This window comes from Salmo salar, chromosome 03, assembly GCF_965601325.2.
Source record: "Salmo salar chromosome 03, fSalSal1, whole genome shotgun sequence".
Taxonomy (NCBI): domain Eukaryota; kingdom Metazoa; phylum Chordata; class Actinopteri; order Salmoniformes; family Salmonidae; genus Salmo; species Salmo salar.
The window spans coordinates 29,083,338-29,110,340 of record NC_138293.1 but is presented as its reverse complement, the minus strand read 5'-3'; the positions used below and the strand labels follow the sequence as shown (position 1 = coordinate 29,110,340).

Here is a 27,003-nt window from a genome sequence, read left to right as displayed (position 1 = left end):
TTTACATAGTATTTTCGATTTTAGATCTCTCCAACATGGCGGTTAGTCTGTATCGCAAAGCGTATTTTTCTGGGCGCAGTGCTCAGATTATTGCAAAGTGTGATTTCCCAGTAAGGTTATTTTTAAATCTGGCAATCCGGTTGCGTTCAAGAGATGTAAATCTATAATTCTTTGAATGACAATATAATATTTTACCAATGTTTTCGAATAGTAATTATTACATTTGTTGTGCTGCTTGACTGGCGGTTATTGGAGGGAAACGATTTCCTCAACATCAACGCCATAGTAAAACACTGTTTTTGGATATAAATATGAACTTGATAGAACAAAAAATGCATGCATTGTCTAACATAATGTCCTAGGAGTGTCATCTGATGGAGATTGTCAAAGGTTAGTGCATCATTTTAGCTGGTTTTCTGCTTCTGGTGACGCCTGTCTTTGAATTGACAAAACATTACACACAGCTATTGTCAATGTACTCTCCTAACATAATCTAACTTTATGCTTTTGCCGTAAAGCCTTTTTGAAATCGGACAACGTGGTTAGATTAAGGAGATGTTTATCTTTCAAAGGGTGTAAGATAGTTGTATGTTTGAGAAATTTGAATTATGACATTTAATTGTTTTCAAATTTGGCGGTCTTGATATTTCACCTGTTGTTGATTGGGTGTACCAGGGGTGGGACGCTTGCGTCCCACATAGACCATAGAGGTTAACACTTGTATCTTTCAAAGTTTATGAGTATTTCTGTAAATTGATGTGACTCTGCAACATCACCGGATGTTTTGTAGGCAAAACATTACTGAACATAACGCGCCAATGTAAACTGCGATTTTGGCATATAAATATGAACTTTATCGAACGAAACATACATGTATTGTGTAATATGAAGTCCTATGAGTGCCATCTGATGAAGATCATCAAAGGATAGTGATTCATTTTATCTCTATTTCGGCTTTTTGTGACTCCTCTCTTTGGCTGGAGAATGGCTGTATGTTGTTTTGTGACTAGGCGCTGACCTAACAATCGTATGGTATGCTTTCGCCGTAAAGCCTTTTTGAAATCAGACACTGTGGCTGGATTAACAAGAAGTTTATCTTTAAAATGGTGTATAATACTTGTGTGTTTGAGGAATTTTAATTATGAGATTTGTTGTTTTGAATTTGGCGCCCTGCAATTTCACTGGCTGTTGTCGAGGTGGGACGCTACATATACCAGAGAGGTTTTAAGAACACATTCTTATTTTTGATGACGGCCTAGGAACGGTGGGTTAACTGCCTTGTTCAGGGGCAGAACGACAGATTTTTAACTTGTCAGCTCGGGGATTCGTTTTTGCAACCTTCCGGTTACTAGTCCAACACTCTAACCACCTGCCTTACATTGCACTCCACGAGGAGCCTGCGTGGCAGGCTGACTACCTGTTACGCGAGGGCAGCAAGAAGCCAAGGTAAGTTGCTAGCTAGCATTAAACGTATCTTAAAAACAATCAATCTTAACATAATCACTAGTTAACTACACATGGTTGATGATATTACTAGTTTATCTACAGTGTCCTGCGTTGCATATAATCGATGCAGTGCCTGTTAATTTCTCATCGAATGACAGCCTACTTCGCCAAAAGGGTGATGATTTAGCACTGTCGTTGCACCAATGTGTACCTAACCATAAACATCAACGTTTTTTTTTTTTTTAAATCAACACGCAAGTATATATTTTAAACCTGCATATTTAGTTAATATTGCCTGCTAACATGAATTTCTTATAACTAGGGAAATTGTGTCACTTTTCTTGCGTTCCGTGCAAGCAGTCATTGTATATGCAGCAGTTTGGGCCACCTAGCTCGTTGCAAACTGTGTGAAGTCCATTTATTCCTAACAAAGACCGCAATTCATTTGCCAGAATTGTACATAATTATGACATAACATTGAAGGTTGTACAATGTAACAGCAATATTTAGACTTAGGGTTGCTGCCCGTTCGATAAAATACGGAACGGTTCCGTATTTCACTGAAAGAATAAACGTTTTCTTTCCGAAATGATCGTTTCCGGATTCGACCATATTAATGACCAAAGGCTCGTATTTCTGTGTGTTATGTTATAATTAAGTCTATGACTTGATATTTGATAGAGCAGTCTGACTGAGCGATGGTAGGCAGCAGCAGGCTCGTAAGCATTCATTCAAACAGCACTTTCGTGCGTTTGCCAGCAGCTCTTCGCTGTGCTTCAAGCATTGAGCGGTTTATGACTTCAAGCCTATCAACTCCCGAGATCAGGCTGGTGTAACCGATGTGAAATGGCTAGCTAGTTAGCGGGGTGCGCGCTAATAGTGTTTCAATTGGTGACGTCACTCGCTCTGAGACTTGGAGTAGTTGTTCCCCTTGCTCTGCAAGGGCCGCGGCTTTTGTGGAGCGATGGGTAACGATGCTTCGAGGGTGGCTGTTGTCGATGTGTTCCTGGTTCGAGCCCAGGTAGGGGCGAGAGGAGGGACGGAAGCTATACTGTTACACTGGCAATACTAAAGTACCTATAAGAACATCCAATAGTCAAAGGTATATGAAATACAAATGGTATAGAGAGAAATAGTCCTATAATTCCTACAACCTAAAATTTCTTACCTGGGAATATTGAAGACTCATGTTAAAAGGAACCACCAGCTTTCATATGTTCTCATGTTCTGAGCAAGGAACTTAAACGTTAGCTTTCTTACATGGCACATATTGCACTTTTACTTTCTTCTCCAACACTATTTATTTGAGGCTAAATTGATTTTACTGATGTATTATATTAAGTTAAAATAAGTGTTCATTCAGTATTGTTGTAATTGTCATTATTACACGGTTTTTTAATATATAAATAAAATCGGCATCGGCTTTTTTGGCCCTCCAATAATCGGTATCGGCGTTTAAAAATCATAATCGGTCGACCTCTAGTGTGTATAGCCTATGCAAAAAAACAAAAAACAAAGCTGAGCCTTAGACTTTTTTCAAGTCATCATTAGTCGCATTATGCAGCCTTAGAATGTATTAAAAAAAAAAAAACATATAGCTCAACGTTTGTATCACAACTAAAGTTACATAAATAACTCTAAATTAAGCAGAAAGGAGTACCTGTTTCTTTGTTAAACGCCAACACAGAATGCGCGCAATACCTCAAATCATTTGGAGAAATTATACTTTATTTTATTCAGCTATATTCAATTGTATTCTTCATACTATGAAATAATGCCACGGAATTCTAAGCAAATCTTGTCTGCTAAATTAACTAGTGTAGCCCACAGCCATATGGCATAGACAGATTAGGGCCTAACATAAGGACAACTCAAGAGTATGCTATTCTGTTCTTCTAAAATAGACTACATTTTCTTCATATCATGTTTCCTTAGACCTGTAAAATAAATCCTGGATTTATTGTGATAGTGTACGCTATATTACATGGATTTATTAGACTTCTTAAAACATAGATGTTCCAAAGGTCTGCGTCAATGGCTTGTAGGCTATGCGGGGAAAACAGGAGATGCTAAATTATGTATTTATGTTAATTAACGGTCATACACTGTTAGACCGGCAGTTATTTGCTTGACAATCACCGGCTGACAAAATGTCATGACAGCCACAGCTCTAAACAGGACTAGTGTCCTAAAACAACAAAACACCCATGCACAAGTGCACACATACACCTACAAACACACAAGCGAAAAACTAAAAACAAGGGCTTTGGGCAACGTTTTGTAGTGATGTGAAAGGGTTGACAATGACAACAAAGTGCAGTTAGAAGGATAAAGTTCAAGGGTCAGTTGAGGACAGTAACCGGTGGTGCTGCTGACCAAACTGTATCAGGCAGGCCTCTACAAAGGTCACCCTAACACGACAGCTACATTGTACCATGTGCATAACAAGGAAGTAAAAGAGCTAAATCAACATATGGAAAAATCATACTAAGTGGGAGGCAGAGTGACTGACTATGCAGTAGTGAAGGACAGACAGGGAGAGGAGGGAACTGTCAGCTTACCTCTGCGTCCATGCTCTTCCTCCTAAAAAAAAAAGAATATCAACATGAGTTTTAATGCCCTTACAGATGCAGCATTGGTCTGTAATGTCTGATATCCCAACAGGTATCATACATCCTTTGGTACGGATAAAATCTGCCATTTTGTTATTTGCCACCAGCAATGATGAAGATATCATAGTTCAATGGGCTCAGGGAGTTGTTTGAAGGGATCAACTGATTTTACACAAATTGTGTTCGGGGCATTACTCTCATTTTGTTGCAACTCCTGCCACAATGACATCATACAAAATGCTACAGTAAATGAACTGAATGTACTGAATGGAAAAGAGTAAATGAACTGAATGAACTGAATGGAAGAGCTTTGGAATGTTCATGTGACTGTGGTGCTTACTGGGAAGGGGTAAGGGTGCACTGCAGACTCTGGTGGGTAGACGATGAAGTGGCGCAGGGTGAAGCCGAAGCCCTGAGAGGTGCGCCGCAGATGGATAGTCTTGGGACCCGGCCACGAGAAGGGCTCCTCCTCTCCCTGGAGGTTGAACAGGCCTGCAGGGGAATCACCCCACTCTGGCACGTCATTCTGGGGGGAGAAGGGGAGAGAAACGAGAGTGAGGGAGGGAGTGTGAGAAGGTGAGGGGAAGAAAGCAAGGAAAGGCGGGTGGGAGACCAGAGTCCGGGATATAAATAAGTGGTGTCTACAGACAGTATGGACAATACACAAGAAGGAAAAAAGGTATGTACAGCATAAGTTTATACAATATGTAAACACTTAATGTAACTAGCATTCAATGACTATGCACCATGGCATAACATTTTATTTTGTCCACCAAACTAGAGGTCGGCCGATTATGATTTTTCAACGCCGATACCGATGATTGGAGGACCGGAAAAAGCCGATACCGATTAAATCGGACGTTTTTTTTAAAATTCATTTGTAATAATGACAATTACAACAATACTGAATGAACACTTATTTTAACTTAATATAATACATCAATAAAATCAATTTAGCCTCAAATAAATAATGAAACATGTTCAATTTGGTTTAAATAATGCAAAAACAAAGTGTTGGAGAAGAAAGTAAAAGTGCAATATGTGCCATGTAAGAAAGCTAACGTTTAAGTTCATTGCGCAGAACATGAGAACATATGAAAGCTGGTGGTTCCTTTTAACATGAGTCTTCAATATTCCCAGTTAAGAAGTTTCAGGTTGTAGTTATTATAGGAATTATAGGACTATTTCTCTCTATACGATTTGTATTTCATATACCTTTGACTATTGGATATTCTTATAGGCACTTTAGTATTGTCAGTGTAACAGTATAGCTTCCGTCCCTCTCCTCGCTCCTACTTGGGCACGAACCAGGAACACATCAACAACAGCCACCCTCGAAGCAGCGTTACCCATGTAGAGCAAGGGGAACAACTACTCCAAGTCTCAGAGCGAGTGACGTTTGAAACGCTATTAGCGCGCCCCCGGCTAACTAGCTAGCCATTTCACATCGGTTACACCAGCCTAATCTTGGGAGTTGACAGGCTTGAAGTCAAACAGCGCAATGCATTGCGAAGGGCTGCTGGCAAACGCACGAAAGTGCTGTTTGAATGAATGCTTACAAGCCTGCTGTTGCCTACCATCGCTCAGTCAGACTGCTGTATCAAATCATAGACTTAATTATAACATAATAACACACAGAAATACGAGCCTTAGGTCATTAATATGGTCGAATCCGGAAACTATCATCTCGAAAACATTTTTTTTTTTCTTTCAGTGAAACACGGAACCGTTCCGTATTTTATCTAAACGGGTGGCATCCCTAAGTCTAAATATTCCTGTTACATTGCACAACCTTCAATGTTATGTCATAATTACGTAAAATTCTGGCAAATTAGTTCGCAACGAGCCAGGCGGCCCAAACTGTTGCATATACCCTGACTCTGCGTGCAATGAACGCAAGAGAAGTGACACAATTTCACCTGGTTAATATTGCCTGCTAACCTGGATTTCTTTTAGCTAAATATGCAGGTTTAAAAATATATACTTCTGTGTATTGATTTTAAGAAAGGCATTGATGTTTATGGTAACGTACAGTCGTGCAACGATTGTGCTTTTTTCGCAAATGCGCTTTTGTTAAATCATCCCCCGTTTGGCGAAGTCGGCTGTCTTTGTTAGGTAGAAAGTCTTCACAGTTCGCAACGAGCCAGGCGGCCCAAATTGCTGCATATACCCTGACTCTGTTTGCAAGAGAAGTGACACATTTTCCCTAGTTAAAAGAAATTCATGTTAGCAGGCAATATTAACTAAATATGCAGGTTTAAAAATATATACTTGTGTATTTATTTTAAGAAAGGCATTGATGTTTATGGTTGGAGCAACGTGTACCTAAGCGATTATATGCAACGCAGGACAGGCTAGATAAACTAGTAATATCATCAACCATGTGTAGTTAACTAGTGATTGATTGATTTTTATAAGTTTAATGCTAGCTAGCAACTTACCTTGGCTTCTTACTGCATTCGCGTAACAGGCAGGCTCCTCGTGGAGTGCAATGTAAAGCAGGTGGTTAGAGCGTTGGACTAGTTAACTAAGGTTGCAAGATTGAATCCTCGAGCTGACAAGGTAAAAATCTGTCGTTCTGCCCCTGAACAAGGCAGTTAACCCACCGTTCCTAAGCCGTCATTGAAAATAAGAATGTGTTCTTAACTGACTTGCCTAGTTAAATAAAGGGCAAAAAAATATATAAATATATATATATATTTTTTTTTTAATCGGCGTCCAAAAACACCGATTTACGATTGTATCGGCCATTCCGATTAATCGGTCGACCTCTACACCAAACACTGTGGCAGGTAGATGTAAAACCAACCAGACTCAGATTTTTTACAAGCCAGAATATTAATTTATTTACACCAAAATAACAAAACAAAAAAAGATGAGCATGCTTTGTAATGTTACAAAAACAATAGATGTATTACTAGAAGTAACGTGGTATATTGTTTATTTCCTTTTTGTGACCAACGCTAGCCACTGGCTTCCTGTTTAGGCTAGGGCTGATTTCAAGGTTTTACTGCTAACCAACAAAGCATTACATGGGCTTGCTCCTACCCATCTCTCCGATTTTGTTCAGCCGTACATGTACGCTACAGTCACAAGACGCAGGCCTCCTTAATTTCCAAGCAAACAGCTGGAGGCAGGGCTTTCTCCTATCCATGTGAGAGACGCAGACTTGGTCTCGACCTTGAAGTCTTTATTGAAGACTCATCTCTTCAGTAGGTCCAATGATTTAGTGTAGTCTGGCCCAGGAGTGTGAAGGTGAACGGAAAAGCACTGGAGGGACCAGTTCCCCTCTCTCCACTGGGATTCTCTGCCTCAAACCCTATTACAGGGGCTGAGTCACTGGCTTACTGGTGCTCTTCCATGCCATCTCTAGGAGGGGTGCGTCACTTGAGTGGGTTGAGTCACCGACGTGATCTTCCTGTCCGGGTCATGGGGGAGATCTTCATGGGCTATATGCAGCCTTGTCTCAGGGTAGTAAGTTGGTGGTTTGAAAAAAATCCCTCTAGTGGTGTGGGGGCTGTGCTTGGCAAAGTGGGTGGGGTTACATCCTACCTGGTTGGCCCTGTCCGGGGGTATCGTCGGACAGGGGGCCACAGTGGCTCCCGACCCTTCCTGTCTCAGCCTCCAGTATTTATGCTGAAATAGTTTGTGACGGGGGGCTAGGGTCAGTCTGTTATATCTAGAGTATTTCTCCTGTCTTATCCGGTGTCCTGCGTGAATTTAAGTATGCTCCCACTAATTCTCTCTCCCTCTTCTCACGGAGGACTTGAGCCCTGGGACCTTGCCTCAGGACTACCTGGCCTGATGACTCCTTGCTGTCCCCAGTCCACCTGCTTCTGCTGCTGCTCCAGTTTCAACTGTTCTGCCTGCAGCTATGGAACCCTGACCTGTTCACCGGATGTGCTACCTTGTCCCAGACCTGCTGTTTTCAACTCTGTCTACCGCACCTGCTGTCTCTAACTCTGAATGCTCGGCTACGAAAAGCCAACTGACATTTACTCCTGAGGTGCTGACCTGTTGCGCCCTCTACAACCACTGATTATTATTATTATTATTATTATTAGACCCTGCTGGTCATCTATGAACGTCTGATGATCTTGGCCATTTACTGTTATAATCTCAACCCGGTACAGCCAGAAGAGGACTGGCCACTCCTCAGAGCCTGGTTCCTCTCTAGATTCTTCGTAGGTTCCTGCCTTTCCCGAGTGGCGCAGCAGTCTAAGGCACTGCATCTCAGTACAAGAGGCGTCACTGTAGTCCATGGTTCAAATCCAGGCTGTATCACATCCGGCCGTGATTGGGAGTTCCATAGGGAGGCGCACAACTGGCCCAGCATCGTCCGGGTTTGGCCCGGGGAGGCCATCATTGTAAATAAGAACGTGTTCTTAACTGACTTGCCTAGTTAAATAAAAAATGTAATAAACATTTCTAGGGAGTTTTTCCTAGCCACAGTGCTTCTACATCTGCATTGCTTGCTGTTTGGGGATTTAGGCTGGGTTTCTGTATAGCAATTTGTGACATCGGCTGATGTAAAAAGGGCTTTATAAATACATTTGATTTGATGGCATATAGATAAATGCAATTTTTTTTCCCTTGTTATAATTTTTTTTTTTTTCTCCCTTCATTCGATTACTCTAATAAAAAAATAGTGTGAGTACTCGTAGTCAAAAAAGGTCAAACACCCATCCACACTACAGCCCCCACAAGAGTCACGGGACTCGTCCGAAGTCAGTACCGCCAAACCGGAGGGGATGACTGTCGTTTTGCAGGCTCCTAACCAACTGTGCTATTTTATATGGAACTTATTTTGAACATAAAGTTGCTGCTACCGTTTCTTATGACCGAAAAGAGCTTCAGAACAGCGATTCATCACATCGAACTGGACAAAGACGAAGAAACAGGGGGCGGCGGTCAGGGTGCCTTGTGAGGATTCGTAGGCGAGTGAGTAAAGCGCCACTACCATCGGTTCTATTCACCGGAAAACAAACTGGATGATCAACAGTTGAGACTATCCTTCCAACATGACATAAGATATTTTTAAAAAAGTATGTTTCACAGAGTCGTGGGTGAACGACGACACGGATAATTTAGAGCTGGCGGGGATTTCCATGCATCGGCAGGTATTGCTCGCCTGAGGTAGAGTAACTCATGATAAGCTGTAGACCACACTATCTATATTATTCATAGCCGTCTATTTACCACTACAAACTGATGCTGGCACTAAGACCGCACTCAACGAGCTGTTTAAAGTCATAAGCAAACAAGAAAATGCTTATCCAGAAGCAGCGCTCCAGGGCCGTGGACTTTAATGCAGGCAAACTTAAATCGGTTTTACCTCATTTCTATCAGCATGTCACATGTGCAACCAGAGAGAGAGAAAAAAATAAAATAAAAAAAATAAATAAAAAACTCTAGACCACCTTTACTCCACACACAGAAACGCATACAAAGCTTTCCCTCGCCCTCCATTTGGCAAATCTGACCATAATTCTATCCTCCTGATTCCTGCTTACAAACAAAAACTAAAGAAGGAAGTACCAGTGACTAGCTCAATACGGAAGTGGTCAGATGACGGATGCTACGCTACAGGACTGTTTTGCTAGCACAGACTGGAATATGTTCCGGGATTCATCCGATGGCATTGAGTACAACACCACATCAGTCACCGGCTTCATCAATAAGTGTGTCGACAACGTCATCCCCACAGTGACTGTACGTACATGTCCCAACCAGAATCCATGGATTACAGGCAACATCCGCACCGAGCAAAAGGCTAGATCTGCCACTTTCAAGGAGCAGGACACTAATCCGGATGCTTATAAGAAATCCCGCTTTGCCCTCAGACGAACCATCAAACAGGCAAAGTGTCAATACAGGACAAAGATTGAATCCTACTATACTGGCTCTGACGCTCGTCGGATGTGGCAGGGCTTGCAAACTATTACGGACACCGAAGGGAAACGCATCCGCGACCTGCCTAGTAACGCGAGCCTACCAGACGAGCTAAATGCCTTTCATGCTTGCGTCGAGGCAAGCAACACTGAAGTATGCATCAAAGCATCAGCTGTTCCGGATGACAGTGATCACGCTTTCCATAGCCAATGTGAGCAAGACCTTAAAACAGACGGATTACCAGGGTGTGTACTTAGAGCATGAGCGAAACAAATGGCTAGTGTCTTCACTGACATGTTCAACCTCTCCCTGACCCGAGTCTGTAATACTTACATGTTTCAAGCAGACCACCACAGTCCCTGTGCCCAAGAATGCGAAGGTAAACTGCCTAAATGACTACCGCCCCCTGTAGCACTCACGTCGGTAGCCATGAAGTGATTTGAAAGGCTGGTCATGGATCACATCAACACCATCATCCCGGAAACCTTACACCCACTCCAATTCGCATAACGCACCAACAGATCCACAGATGACACAATCTCAATCGCACTCCACACTGCCCTTTCCCACCTGGATAAAAGGAAAACCTATGTGAGAATGCTGTTCATTAACTACAGCTCAGCGTTCAACATCATAGTGCCCACAAAAATCATCAATAAGCTAAGGACCCTGGGACTAAACACCTCCCTCTGCAACTGGATCCTGAACATCCTGACGGGCCACCCCCAGGTGGTAAGGGTAGGCAACAACTCATCTGCCACGCTGATCCTCAACACAGGGCCCCTGAGGGGTGCGTGCTTAGTCCCCTCCTGTACTCCCTGTTCACCCACGACTGCGTGGCCAAGCATGACTCCAACACCATCATTAAGTTTGCTGACGACACAACAGTGGTAGGCCTGATCACCGACAACGATGAGACAGCCATAGGGAGGTCAGAGACCTGGCAGTGTGGTGCCAGGACAACAACCTCTCCCTCAACGTGAGCAAGACAAAGGAGAAGATCGTTGCTTACAGGAAAAGGAGGGCCGAACAGGCCCCCATTAACATCGACGGGGCTGTTGTGGAGCTTGTCGAGAGTTTCAAGTTCCTTGGAGCCAAATAGCCAGCAGCAGACCACCCTGCACCCTACTGCTGGCTTACCTCTGAAGCTAAGCAGTGTTGGATCTGGTCAGTCCAAGGATGGGAGACCAGATGCTGCTGGAAGTGGTGTTGGAGGGCCAATAGGAGCAATCTTTTCTCTGGTCCCCCCAAAAATTCCCCCCGGGCAGTGATTGAGGACTTTGCCTTGTGTAGGGTGCCATCTTTCGCGTGGGACGTTAACCGGGTGTCTTGACTCTGTGGTCACTAAAGATCCCATTGCACTTGGGTGTTAAACTCCGGTGTCCTGGATAAATTCCCATTCTGGACTCACACCGTCACCTAATCATCCCCAGCTATTCCCCAGGTCATTGCTGTACATGTGAATGTGTTCTCAGTCAACTTACTTGGTAAAATAAGGGTTAAATAAATAAAAACAACACCCATCATGATCCAAACACACCAAGACAGTCGTGAAGAGGGCACGACAACACCTTTTCCCACTCAAGAAACTGAAAAGATGGCATGGGTCCCCACATCCTAAAAAAGCTCTAAAGCTGCACCATCGAGAGCATCCTGACCAGTTGCATCATCGCCTGGTATGGGAACTGCTCGGCATCTGACCGTAAGGCGCTACAGAGGGTAGTGCGAACGGCTCAATACATCACTGGGGCCACGCTTCCTGCCATCCAGGACCGATATACTAGGCGGTGTCAGAGGAAGGCCCAAAAAATTGCCTGACTCCATCGCATGTCATAGACTGTTCCCTCTGCTAAAGCATGGCAAGCGGTACCGGAGCGGCATGTTTGGGTCTAAAAGTCTCCTTAACAGCAAGCTATAAGAGTGCTTCACAATTAATCAAATGACCCCCCCCCCCCCCCCCCCTTTGTTTTTATACTGCTGCTACTCGCTGTTTATTATCTATGCAAAGTCACTTTACCCCTACCTACACATTCAAATTACCTCGACTGACCTGTACTACCGCACATTGACTCGGTACCGGTAGCCCCTGTATATAGCCTCGATATTGTTGTCATCTTGTTTTACTTAATTTTACACCCTTATTTTATTTTGCAAATATTTTCTTAACCTGTTATGGCTAGGGGGCAGTATTTTCACGGCTGGATAAAAAACGTACCCAATTTAATCTGGTTACCACTCCTACCCAGTAACTAGAATATGCATATACTTATTACATATGGATAGAAAACACCCTAAAGTTTCTAAAACTGTTTGAATGGTGTCTGTGAGTATAACAGAACTCATATGGCAGGCCAAAATCTGAGAAGGTTTCATTCAGGAAGTGGCCTGTCTGACAAGGTGTCGTTCTTCTTGTCTCTGTTTATTGAAGAGTGAGGATCTTAGCTGTCCCGTGACACTTCCTACGGCTGCCATAGGGTCTCAGAAGGCGGTAAAAAGCTGAATCGTGGCTTTGCAGGCTCTGGCTGAAAAAAAGTAGCGCGTTTGGGTAGTGGCTGGTTACAGTACTGTGAGACTCAGGCTCGTGCCCACGTCGACCGAAAGCTTTGTTTACCTTCCTCTGTTTAGCTAAATGGACATTCCCGGTCGGAATATTATCGCTTTTTTACGAGAAAAATGGCATTAAAATTGATTTTAAACAGCGGTTGACATGCTTCGAAGTACGGTAATGGAATATTTAGATTTTTTTTGTCACGAATTGCGCCATGCGCGCGACCCTTATTTACCCTTTCAGATAGTGTCTGGAACGCACGAACAAAACGCCGCAATTTGGATATAACGATGGATTATTTTGGACCAACCCAACATTTGTTATTGAAGTAGCAGTCCTGGTAGTGCATTCTGACAAAGACAACAAAAGGTAATCAAACTTTTATAATAGTAAATATGATTTTGGTGAAGGCTAAACCTGCTGGGTGCCTAAATAGCTAGCCCGTGATGCCTGGGCTATGTACTTAGAATATTGCAAAATGTGCTTTCACCAAAAAGCTATTTTAAAATCGGACATATCGAGTGCATAGAGGAGTTCTGTATCTATAATTCTTAAAATAATTGTTGTGCTTTTTGTGAACGTTTATCGTGAGTAATTTAGTAAATTGTTAGCAAATTCCTCCAGAAGTTTGCGGGGTATGCTAGTTCTGAACGTCACATGCTAATGTAAAAAGCTGGTTTTTGATATAAATATGAACTTGATTGAACAAAACATGCATGTATTGTATAACATAATGTCCTAGGTGTGTCATCTGATGAAGATCAAAGGTTAGTGCTGCATTTAGCTGTCTTCTGGGTTTTTGTGACATATGCTAGCTTGAAAAATGGGTGTCTGATTATTTCTGGCTTGGTACTCTGCTGACATAATCTAATGTTTTGCTTTCGCTGTAAAGCCTTTTTGAAATCGGACAGTGTGGTTAGATAAAGGAGAGTCTTGTCTTTAAAATGCTGTGAAATAGTCATATGTTTGAAAAATTGAAGTTTTTCTATTTGAGGAATTTGTAATTCGCGCCACGCCTATCATTGGATATTGGAGCAGGTGTTCCGCTTGCGGAACGTCTAGATGTAAGAGGTTAAGTGTATTTCTTGAACTGCATTGTTGGTTAAGGGCTTGTAAGTATGCATTTCACAGTAAGGTCTACACTTGTTGTATTGGGTGAATGTGACAAATACAATGTGATTTGATTCAGTCTGTTACGTCCGACCCCTCTATGGAAAGGTGAGACTCACGAACATGTACCTGTAGGTGGTTTTGCTCTAGGGCACAAGCCTCAAAAGACTAGTGTAAAGGTAGCCTGGTACCTATATAAAAAATGTATAATAGTACGGATGTTGTTTATTGCCAAACAAAATGGGTGTTAAAAAGGTGGAAATAAATTCCACAAATTAACTTTTAACAAGGCACACCTGTTAACTGAAATGCATCGCAGGTGACTACCTCATGAAGCTGGTTGAGAGAACGCAAAGTGTGCAAAGCTGTCATTAAGGCAAAGGGTGGCTACTTGGAAGAATCTAAAATATAATGCTGTGGGGATGTTTTTCAGAGGCAGGGACTGGGAGACTAGTCAGGATCAAAGCAAAGATGAACGGCGTAAAGTACAGAGAGATCCTTGATGAAAACCTGCTCCAGAGCGCTCAGGACTTCAGTCTGGGGTGACGGTTCACCTTCCAACAGAACAACGAGCCTAAGCACACAGCCAAGACCATGCAGCAGTTGCTTCGGGACAAGTCTCAATGTCCTTGAGTGGCCCAGCCAGAGCCCGGACTTGAACCTGATCGAACATCTCTGGAGAGACCTGAACATAGCTGTGCAGCGACGCTCCCTAGCCAACCTGACATGACCTGCCGAGAAGAATGGGATAAACTCCCCAAATACTGGTAGCCACGCTTGTAGCATCATACCCAAGAAGACTCAAGGCTGTAATCACTGCCAACGGTGCTTCAACAATGTACTGAGTAAAGGGTCTGAATACTTATGTAAATGTGATATTTTATTTTCAAAATTATACATTTGTAAAAATGTTATTGTCACATACAGATGGTTAGCAGATGTTATTGCAAGTGCAGCGAAATGCTTGTGTGTAGGTTGAGCAGGATTTGTATATATCAATTTCAGAATAAAGTTGTAAAGTAACAATGTGGGGAAAAACTAGTTCTGAATGCACTGTATGTAATTAAAAGTCTAATTAAAGTTTGGCTACATTTCCAGGTGCCTCCCTCATGTCAGCATCTGTCTGGATATAACAGGCTGTAGCCAATACACATAGGCTAACATCTACACGTAGGCAAATTATTTATGTACATTTAATGACACGTTTTTAACAGAATAGCTTCCGTTTTTCCGTTTTCAAATCAATTTGTCTATTTTGGTTAATAGCCTTGGTGCCCTGGCAGATGGCCTTGGTGCCCTGGCAGATGGCCTTGGTGCCCTGGCAGATGGCAATGGCGCCCTGGCAGATGGCCTTGGTAGATTGGCCACCTCTTGAAGGCCAAACGGCCTTTCCCCTAAAATCATGAAATTCCAGGCCTGCTACTCAGTTTGCTGCACGCACCAAACACATAGACAGCAAAGCTCTTGATTCAGGACAGGATTTTCTGCTGTTACCAAGAAAAGCTTGATTTTGAAAGAAGCTCATCACTTAGGTAGATAGCTAACTAGCTTCTAAATTAGTCAAGCAAATGCACGACTGCAGAGCATTTAGCACGTTAGACAGTTAACTTAATAGTTAAGATAACTAGCTGGCAAACATTTACTTGCGAATTCCATACTGTAACTAGATCACCAGTCGCGTGCTTGCTGCAAAACAGTGCGTGACTCAAGGGTCCGGTCTCTCATCGTTGTGTGCTTGTAAACAAACACCACGTGACTGGGGACTACCGGTAAGCTTCATAATGAAAAATGATGTGACAGGAGAGATGAAGAACACAATCTTCTTTATCTCCTAACGCATTGCTCAAGTTGACTGTAGGTATTTACTTAAAGTAGCTACAAATATTTATGAAAAGAAACAGTTAATTGTATTTACAGTACTGAAAAAACATCCCGTGGCGATTTCCAAATATCCCGGTATAACGCCCAAGCCTACTGCTGTCAAGAAGTGATTGAATTCAAATGGGTTTACCCAGCTTTTTTGTGGTCAATAAAACATAAGTTCAACAGAACAGAGGGACATCAGGGGCTCAACCTTATCATGGGAGAATGAGCCAATGGCAGAAGGGCTGCTGTCAAATAGAGCTTCAGGTGCAGCTGCGTGACACCTGAGTGAGTTTGGTTTGGTGGGAACTAACTGGCCAAACAGGTTTCTGACTGTCTGCCCCAGCTCTGACTGTTGTTCCGCAGCTCCAGCACTACTTCCTTGTTTGTGTGTACATGTGGAGGTGCGTTTGTCCTACATTCATTCCTATACATTCCACTCAAATCCATAGAATGTTTGAGAATAATAAGGCTATGCAGTATGTGGGTTCTGCTAGAGGTTAAGCCTAGCTATGCTGATCTGTCCCTACCTGTAACTATATATATGTAACAGCCATCTTCTCTAAAATTATACACACCTCTTTTTTGAAAAATTAAAACCTAATAACTGAAAATAGTCCTGAAAGGGCAGGCTTCAAATGCCTCACCCCTTGAGGCATGCCAACCCCAGTTCACCAGATCTAATTTAGCAGTGAATCTCATTCCAGCCATATCCAGTCCTCAGATGTTGCTGGGGGTTGTTGGCCCTCAGTCCAGATAGACACATGCCTTGCAGGGCTATCATTGCCCCTCACATAGTTAATGCTGTGCTGACAGACCTGGCCAATAAATTCCAGCCAAACATTCCCTGACCGCCCGGCCGGCACACGCCCTCCTTCCTCTCAGCTGAGCCAAAAAGCTGAAGCTAGACAACCAAGCAGAGGCACTGTCTCTCCAGTTAAACACTGATACTTATAACTGGGGCAAGCAAGATGGTTACAATGCAAACCTAATGGGGAGGATCAATAAGCGGTGATGCATCTATTGCCTCTGGTTATTGAGACAAAGGAGAACACATGGGTTACTACTAGGGATACACGATATATCGGTGAACATATCGGAATAGGATGACATTAGCTAAAAATGCCAACATCGGCATCAGCCCGATGTCTAGTTTAACGCCAATGTGCAAAACCGATGTCAATGCTGATGTGCATACCTATATAACATAGGTAGATGATGTAATGACACCACGGAAAAATATAGCGCTACACGTGCAACACAGCATTCCTAACCTAGTCCACAATGTCTGCTGTGTGGATCGAGCAGTCAACAAGTCGAGCAGTCATTTGAAAGAGCAAGACAACTCAAAAGGCGAAATCCACTAACGCCAAGATAATGGAATTCATTGCCCTTGACAATCAACCGTTCTGTCGTGGATGACGTTGGCTTTCGCCGACTGGTAGAGCACCTCAAGCCCCGGTGCACACTACCAAGTACGCGCTATTTTTCAGATGCTGCCCTACCGGAGTTGCACAGTATTGTTGAAACGCACATCCATGAGCTACTTGCTATAGGCGTCACTGCTATTAGCTTCACGACTGACATCTGGACCAGCGATGTCAGCCCCATGAGCATGCTGAGTCTGACAGCACAGTGGGTCAATGAGGATTTCGTACTGAGGAAAGCCGTATTGCATGCACAAGAATGTGCTGGTTCTCATACCGCTGCTGCCATTTCAAATGGCATTTGAGAACATGAACACACACCTAGCTCCATTCGAACAACTGACTCGAGAAATAAGCTCATCAACTGCGTCTGCAGCAGACGTGATACCATCTGTCATGGCATTGAAACACCTGCTCAACAAAACTCCACGGTCTGTTGGCAGTTAACTTGGTAAAGTACTCTAGTAGAGGCTGCGAACAAGCAATTCGGAGGCATTCTCTCTGAGCCTCTTTACTATGTCGCCACTAGGGTTTCACATTTTGGGGAATATTCATTCAGAGGTGGAAACTTTGTGAGCATTAACGATAATATGCAAATTAATCTTAATATTAATAAATATTAACCATTTAAAATGAAGATGTTTTTTGCATTGGATATATTTACCATATCATATGGAGACAGAAACAAAACATTTTATCTTATATGTAGCTAATTTCAAATGATTAAATCCTTACAATTTAATTACAAATTGAACTTTAAATGAGTTGACTCTTCACATGGGATGATTTCACTGAACAACAAAAGGGAATATTGAATGATCCCCAATGATCCATCACATCTCCCAAAAACATTTACAGCATACCTCAATGATAGTCTAGAAACTAAAGCTTTGAGTGTCCTCTTAGGCTTCCACGTCTTGTCCCTCGACCTCCTCAATGTTCACCTCTTGAACATCAGACTCTGAGGCCTCATCTTTGCTGTCACTTTCCAACCTTGTTGAGGATGGCTTGTTGTCAGGCTCAAAAAGCCTCAAATTTGCCCAGGTGGCCACCAATTTTTCAACCCTTGTATTGGTCAGCCAGTTGCGTGCTTTGGTGTGCGTGTTCCCAAACAAGGACCAGTTGCGCTCTGAGGCGGCTGATGTTGGTGGGATTTGGAGGATGATGGAGGCAACAGGGGAAATAGCCTCAGATCCACAAAGTCCCTTCCACCAGGTGACTGATGAGATATATTGGCACGACTGCCATATTGCATCTCCATCCCAAAACCCTTGCTTGGAAGTGTACTTCGCCAGACTGCCAAGAACCGGTGGCGAGACACGGTAGTGATGACACCATAGGCCTTGTTGATCTCTGCACCAGACAGGATGCTCTTGCCAGCATACTTGGGGTCCAACATGTACGCTGCGGTGTGTATGGGCTTTCAGAACTGCAGTTTCCTCTGCTTGGAGCAACAGTGAAGTGGGCAGGGCAGTACGGATTTCTTCTCTTACATCTGCAAGCAGAGTCTGAACATCAGACAGGATGGCATTGTCTCCCTCAATCCATGCAATGGATACTGCTATAGGTTTCAGGAGTTTCAGGCTGCTTACCACTCTCTCGCGAAAATAGATCATCCAGGAGGGCCCTCTTGATGGGGCTGTCCATATCGGCAGACTGTGATATGGCCATTTCTTGGAGACTCCTTCCCCTCCAGTAGACTGTCAAACATGACAACCACCTCAATGGGTTTTGCTGGGCAGCTTCAATTTGGTGCTCTTATTCTTCTCACTTTGCTTGGTGAGGTAGATTGCTGCTATAACTTGATGACCCTTCACATACCTAACCATTTCCTTGGCTCTCTTGTAGAGTGTATCCATTGTTTTCAGTGCCATGATGTCCTTGAGGGGCAGATTCAATGCACGAGCAGCACAGCCAATGGGTGTGATGAGGGTAGGACTTCTCCACTTTAGACCAAGCAGCCTTCATGTTCGCAGCATTGTCTGTCACCAGTGCAAATACCTTATGTGGTCCAAGGTCATTGATAACTGCTTTCAGCTCATCTGCAATGAAGAGACCGGTGTGTCTGTTGTCCCTTGTGTCTGTGCTCTTGTAGTATACTGGTTAAGGAGTGGAGATGTAATTCCTTGCCCACGAACATTCGACCACCCATCAGAGATGATTGCAATACAGTCCGCTTTCTCTATGATTTGCTTGACCTTCACTTGAACTCTGCATCCAGCAAATTAGTAGATAAAGATGTCTGGTTGGAGGGGTGTATGCTGGGCGAAGAACATTCAGAAATGTCTTACAATACACATTGTCTGTGAGCATCAGAGGTGAACCAGTTGCATACACAGCTCGAGCAAGACATTCATCAGCATTTCTCTGACTACGTTCCTCCATTGAGTCAAAAAAACGTCTGATTCCAGGAGGACCAAGAGCTGTTGCTATCGATAAGGTGTCTGATTCATCATTTTCATCTCGAATAGAAGTAGAGGGACTTAAGTCAGAGGTTGCTTGTTGTGAGCGCTGAGGGAACTTTATGCACTTGGCCAGATGCATCTTTGTTGCATTCTTCACATATGATTTGGCACAGTATTTGCAAATGTACACAGCTTTTCCATCTACATTAGCTGCAGCGAAATGTCTCCACACCTCAGATAGTGCCCATCGCAACTCACGTAAAGATTAGGGGGGGGGGGGGAAAGAGTATAAATAAATACAATTCCATGTACAGATAAATAGTTAAGCAGTTATATTAATCAACTCCTCTGTAAGATAAATGTTTTAAAATGAAACATCTATGGAAACAGGTGAATTAACACTCAGTTAGCAGGCTCAAGCAAGCTGAAACCCACATGGTAGCAAAAACTAACTAGCAGAAATTGTTAAGTTAGAAATTATTTAAACACACTTTGCTGTAGGCTACTATTTACTTGTTATCCTCTCTGGGCTAGGCGGGACGAATTCGTCCCACCTACGTAACAGCCACTTGCAGCCTGTGGCGCGATTTTCAAAACCTTAAAAATCCTATTACTTCAATTTCTCAAACATATGACTATTTTACAGCTATTTAAAGACAAGACTCTCGTTAATCTAACCACACTGTCCGATTTCAAAAAGGCTTTACAACGAAAGCAAAACATTAGATTATGTCAGCAGAGTACCAAGCCAGAAATAATCAGACACCCATTTTTCAAGCCAGCATATAATGTCACCAAAACCCAGAAGACAGCTAAATGCAGCACTCACCTTTGATGATCTTCATCAGATGACAACCCTAGGACATTATGTTATACAATACATGCATGTTTTGTTCAATCAAGTTCATATTTATATCAAAAACCAGCTTTTTACATTAGCATGTGACGTTCAGAACTAGCATACCCCCCGCAAACTTCCGGGGAATTCGCTAACATTTTACTAAATTACTCACGATAAACGTTCACAAAAAGCATAACAATTATTTTAAGAATTATAGATACAGACCTCCTCTATGCACTCGATATGTCCGATTTTAAAATAGCTTTTTGGTGAAAGCACATTTTGCAATATTCTAAGTACACAGCCCAGGCATCACGGGCTCGCTATTTAGACACCCGGCAAGTTTAGCACTCACCATAATCATATTTACTATTATAAAAGTTTGATTACCTTTTGTTGTCTTCGTCAGAATGCACACCCAGGACTGCTACTTCAATAACAAATGTTGGTTTGGTCCAAAATAATCCATCGTTATATCCGAATAGCGGCGTTTTGTTCGTGCGTTCCAGACACTATCCGAAATAGTAAAGAAGTGTCGCGCGCATGGCGCAATTCGTGACAATAAAATTCTAAATATTTCATTACCGTACTTCGAAGCATGTCAACCGCTGTTTAAAATCCATTTTTACGACATTTTTCTCGTAGAAAAGCGATAATATTCCGACAGGGAATCTCCTTTTCGGCAAACAGAGGAAAAAATCCCAAAGGCGGGGGCGGTCGGGGTCACGCGCATAAGCCCAGTGTCCCTTGATCGGCCACTTGAGAAAGGCGATAATGTGTTTAAGCCTGGGGCTGGAATGACGACATTCTGTTTTTTCCCGGGCTCTGAGCGCCTATGGACGACGTAGGAAGTGTCACGTTAGAGCAGAGATCCTTAGTAAATGATAGAGATGGAAAAGAAGTTCAAGAAATGGTCAGACAGGCCACTTCCTGTAAAGGAATCTCTCAGGTTTTGACCTGCCATTTGAGTTCTGTTATACTCACAGACACCATTCAAACAGTTTTAGAAAATTTAGGGTGTTTTCTATCCATATGTAATAAGTATATGCATATTCTAGTTACTGGGTAGGAGTGGTAACCAGATTAAATCGGGTATGTTTTTTATCCAGCCGTGTCAATACTGCCCCCTAGCCCTAACAGGTTAACAAAAATAATTATGTATGCCATATAAAATATTTTCACCCCACCCAGTATTGTAATCAAAACTTACCAGAAAGCATGTAGTCCTTTGCTCAGACGGTGTAGTAGTGTGGGCTCAATAGCATCTCATTAGTGTGCAAGATCTTGAGAATCAGCTGTACATGAGATGGAAGAGTGTACTGCACATGTGGAAGAATGCACTGTGCATGCAGACGGTTGCAATGCCATTGAAATGGGGATAGTTTAACCAAAATATGCCACGAGACCTAGAATTGCCTTGTGTATTCCACAAAAAAGGTTCACTGTTATAAGCTAACTTTTTTTGATGAATTTAAGCAAAATTCCCCAAATTCCCGGGCTTAACTTCCCACTGAAAATTTCCGACACTTTGCAACCCTAGTCGCCACCATGATCGATGCTAGGTACAAGGACCGCTACTTGGATGCAGACAAGAAACAGGGTTAACGTGAAACGTTACAGACAGCTGGATAAGATGGAAACAGACACAGCAACAGTGCACACCGAGGAAGAGAGGCCACGGACAGACATAGCTGAAACGTCACTGCTTGACATGTATGATGAAATCCTGGTTGAAAGGAAACTGAACAAATTAACAATGAAACAGCACAGCAAGTAAGTGAAAGAAATAGGTTTTGATTATGCTTTACTGGTAACGGGGACATACGTAAATGCCAACAAAATAACTTTTTGGTCAGTGTGTGTGTTTCAACTATTTAACTGTACTAAAATGCTTAAGCTCAAAAAAGATTATCTCTCATCGGATTTTTTGGCAAGGAAATGATCAGATATTGGTATCGGACAGAAATGTCATATCGGTACATCCCTAGTTACTACCAGTTCAGCACAAACACTAACTTCATGTATCACACATTAATTACAAAAGACAAGCACAGAGAAACAACACACACAAATCCATTCTGGATAAACGATCACACACACACACACACACACACACACACACGTCAGTCTATGGATCACTACCAGAATGCCAGTGTTTAGTATTTGCATTGGGTGTGGCAGCGCGGAGTGTGTGAAGCACTGAACTCAAAGCTCTTGTTAATTTCATATCAGACTGTGGAATGGAGAGCAGAGCATCAGAAGTCATACATCAGCTTCATAACAACAGCCTCAGGGCTTACGACCTCAGGGGAATCCCAGCCGGTACTGTGGCCCCCACTTACTGAATATGAGCTGCCGAAGCATATTAGGGAAAAAATGACTCTTCGGTTACATAGCATAACTAAACATATACGGAAAACATGAGACAGAAGATGACTTGGAATGTGCTTTAAAACATTATCTGGCTTCGTTATCGAACAATGCTTTACTTGTATTGGCATATTAGCTAGCATGCTTTAGAGACTGAGTGTTTATACCTTTGTATGTGGTCATTTGTAAGGTTCAGAAGTTTACAGCCCTTCCATCCCAGTCACACACACACACACGCACCTCGATACTAAGCTAAGCCTGGAAAACACCTCCAGGGCCTCCATTTTCAAACAGCTAGTATTTTCTTCAAACAAATGAAGAAAACATTTCACTCGTTAGTCTTTCACAAGTACGCAAAAACACTGACGCATGGCCTCTATACTTACAGGCTCATCCAGCCATGACACACACTGCACAGACCACATGACATCAGGCCTAAATACATCAAACACTGCCCTCTTAACCAGGAAAAAGTTAAGCTCTCCGTGGGCTGACAAATTTGACACCACATCCAGAGTAAACGGAGCACTTCACTGTGAAAGGCCTCAGATAATGAAGCAGAGCAGAGGGCCTCTTGTGTACGTGTGCCTAGGATGTTTTGTCTTGTAATGCTCAAGTATCATGGAGTTACCCACATACAGTGCCTTACAAAAGTATTCACCCCCCTTGGCATTTTTCCTATTTTGTTGCATTACAACCTGTAATTTAAATGGATTTGGATTTCATGTAATGGACATACACAAAATAGTCCAAATTGGTGAAGTGAAATGAAAAAAAACTTGTTTTAAAAACGGAAAAGTGGTGCGTACATATGTATTCACCCCTTTGCTATGAAGCCCCTAAATAAGATGTGGTGCAACCAATTACCTTCAGAAGTCACATAATTAGTTAAATAAAGTCCACCTGTGTGCAATCTAAGTGTCACATGAACTCAGGATACATACATATACACACACACACACACACACACACACACACACACACACACACACACACACACACACACACACACACACACACCTGTTCTGAAAGGCCCCATTGTTTGCAACACCACTAAGCAAGGGGCATCACCAAGCAAGCAGCACCATGAAGACCAAGGACCTCTCCAAACAGGTTAGGGACAAAGTCGTAGAGAAGTACAGATCAGGGTTGGGTGATTAAAAAAAAAAAAAAAGCAGAAACTTTGAACATCCCACAGAGCACCATTAAATACATTATTCAAAAATTGAAAGAATATGGCACCACAACAAACCTGCCTAGACAGGGCCGCCCACCAAAACTCACAGACCAGGCAAGGAGGGCATTAATCAGAGGCGCAACAAAGAGACCAAAGATAACCCTGAAGGAGCTGCAAAGCTCCACAGCGGAGATTGGAGTATCTGTCCATAGGACCACTTTAAGAAACACTCCACAGAGCTGGGCTTTACAGAAGAGTGCCCTGAAAGAAAGCCATTGCTTAAAGAAAGAAATAAGCAAACACGTTTGGTGTTCGCCAAAAGGTATGTGGGAGACTCCCCAAACATATGGAAGGTACTCTGGTTAGATGAGACTAAAATTGAGCTTTTTGGCTATCAAGGAAAACGCTATGTCTGGCACAAACCCAACACCTCTCATCACTCCGAGAACACCATCCCCGCATGGCAGTGGCAGCATCATGCTGTGGGTACGTTTTTCCATCGGCAGGGACTGGGAAACTGGTCAGAATTGAAGGAATGATGGATGGTGCTAAATACAGGGAAATTCTTGAAGGAAACCAGTTTCAGTCTTCCAGAGATTTGAGGCTGTTACAGAGGTTCACCTTCCAGCAGGACAATGACCTTAAGCATACTGCTAAAGCAACACTTGAGTGGTTTAAGGGGAAACATTTAAATGTCTTGGAATGGCCTTGTCAAAGCCCAGACCTCAATCCAATTGAGAATCTGTGGTATGACTTGAATGCTGTACACCAGCGGAATCCATCCAACTTGAAGGAGCTGGAGCAGTTTTGCCTTGAACAATTGGGAAAAAATCCCAGTGGCTAGATGTGCCAAGCTTAGAGACTTGCAGCTGTAATTGCTGCAAAAGGTGCCTCTACAAAGTACTGACTTTGGGGGGGTGAATAGTTATGCACGCTCAAGTTGTTTTTTTGTGTTATTTCTTGTTTGTTTCACAATAAAAAATATTTTGCATCTTCAAAGTAATAGGCATGTTGTGTCAATCAAATGATACAAACCACCCAAAAATCGATTTTAATTCCAAAGCAACAAAATAGAAAAAATGCCAAGAGGGGTGAATACATTCGCAAGCCACTGTACCGTGTACGTTATGTAGCCTAATAATTAATACCATTTTACAGGCCCTGTAATCTTTTGGTAGCAGGGCATTTGACAAAAATGTGAAGGTTTTTCCATCCTGTGATTTGATTAGGGCCGAGCACATCATCCTCAAGTGCTGAAAGAATGTTTGAAAGTCATTTGCAGTATTTTAGACATCAGCCTAGAGGAAGGAACACTTCTAAGACAATTGGGATTGAACTTGGTGTGACTTCTCAGACAAGCACCGGTTGCCTAAACTAAGAGTGGTTGTTCCTGGCATGGGAAAGGCAGTATCTGTGGCTGTGCAGCCCCTTCAGATATCCTGGGAGCGTCACTCATGCTTCCACTCCCTGGCTGAAGGTTGGCCGGCACAGACTATAAAGTGCCTTCAGAAAGTATTCCGACCCCTTGACTTTTTCCACATTTTGTTATGCTCCAGTCTTATTCTAAATCTTGATGTTTTTTGCTAATTTATAAAAATAAATAAAATGAAATATCACATTTACATAAGTAGTCAGACCCTTTATTCAGTACTTTGTTGAAAAACCTTTGGCAGCGATTACAGCATTGCGTCTTCTTGGGTATGACGCTACAAGCTTGACACACCTGTAGATCCTCTCAAGCTCAGTCAGGTTGGATGGGGAGTGTTGCTCCACAGCTATTTTCATGTCTCTCCAGAGATGTTCGATTGGGTTGAAGTCCAGGCCACTCAAGGACATTCTGAGACTTGTCCCGAAGCCACTCCTGCGTTGTCTTGGCTGTGTGCTTAGGGTCGTTGTCCCTTTGGAAGGTGAACCTTCTCCCCAGTCTGAAGTCCTGAGTGCTCTGGAGCAGGATTTTATCAAGGATCTCTCTGTACTTTGCTCCATTCATCTTTGCCTCAATCCTGACTAGTCTCCCAGGCCTTGCCGCTGAAAAACATCCCCACAGCATGATACTGCCACCAGCATGCTTCACCGTAGTGATGGTGCCAGGGCAAAAAGTTCAATCTTGGTTTCATCAGACCAGAGAATCTTGTTTCTCATGGTCTAAGAGTCTTTAGGTCCAAGTGGGCTGTCATGTGCTTTTTACTGAGGGGCTTCCATCTGGCCACTCTACTATAAAGGCCTGATTGTGGAGTGCTGCAGAGATTGTTGTCCTTCTGGAAGGTTCTACCCTCTCCACAGAGTAACTCTGGAGCTCTGTCAGTGACCATCAGGTTCTTGGTCACCTCCCTGACCAAGGCCCTTCTCCCCCGATTGCTCAGTTTGGCTGGGCGGACAGATTTAGAAAGAGCCTTGGTGGTTCCAAACTTCTTCCATCCATGAATGATGGAGGCCACTGTGTTCTTGGGAACCTTCAATGCTGCAGAAATGTTTTGGTACCCTTCCCCAGATCTGTGCCTCGACACAATCCTGTCTCGGAGCTCTACGGACAATTCCTTTGACCTCATGGCTTGGTTTTTGCACTGTCAACTGTGGGACCTTATATAGGCAGGTGTACCTTTTTCAAATCATGTCCAGTCAATTGAATTTACCACAGGTGGACTCCAATCAAGTTGTAGAAACATCTCAAGGATGATCAATGGAAACAGGATGCACCCGAGCTCAATTTTGAGACTCATAGCAAAGGGTCTGAATAATTATGTAAATAAGGTATTGCTGTTTATTTTATAAATGTGCAAAACATACACAGTAGAACAGTACGTACGTAAACGCCCAAACTCATGACGCTCGAGACATTACACTGCCCTAGGGCTGGGCGATATGGGCTAAAAACCATGTCTGTTTTTTTTCCCAAACTAATGGGCGATTCACAGTATTCATCGCAATTTCTTTTCTCTATATAAGCTTTGTTTCACAATTAAAAAAGGTCAACACACTGAATTTCAAACAGTCAGGAATAATTGAATGAATTCAGGGCTTGTAAAATTATACTTAAGCTAAATATAAGCCTTCCACAATCACAAGACCCACCAATAATTTAATTATTTTATCAAAATAGTTTAACCTGTTTATTGCAATCACTGATCTTGCGTTCAAGTTGATGAAAATGCCCTTTGTTACAAATGTAACCAGAAACATGCATAATTGACATCCACTAAATATGACCAAATTCTGACAGCAGGCATTATAAAACATTAACACAATCTCTTGAGCACTAGCCCGCCTGCTAGTGAGTAGCCTGCTAGTGAGTAGCCAGCTAATCTTTATATT

General features: G+C 42.8%; 1 protein-coding gene across 3 annotated transcripts in view; it reads right to left on the bottom strand.

Moving 5' to 3' along the window:
• Positions 1-27,003, bottom strand: part of LOC106599254 (rho GTPase-activating protein 21) — a 106,667-nt gene that overhangs the window by 64,279 nt on the left and 15,385 nt on the right. For all 3 annotated transcript variants that reach the window (XM_014190390.3, XM_082973403.1, XM_082973402.1), the window contains exons 3-4: positions 4,399-4,584; positions 4,008-4,029 (exon numbers count right to left, since the gene is read on the bottom strand). In XM_014190390.3, coding sequence (XP_014045865.3) covers positions 4,008-4,029; positions 4,399-4,584 — 208 coding nt within the window. The remainder of the gene's footprint in view (positions 1-4,007; positions 4,030-4,398; positions 4,585-27,003) is intronic.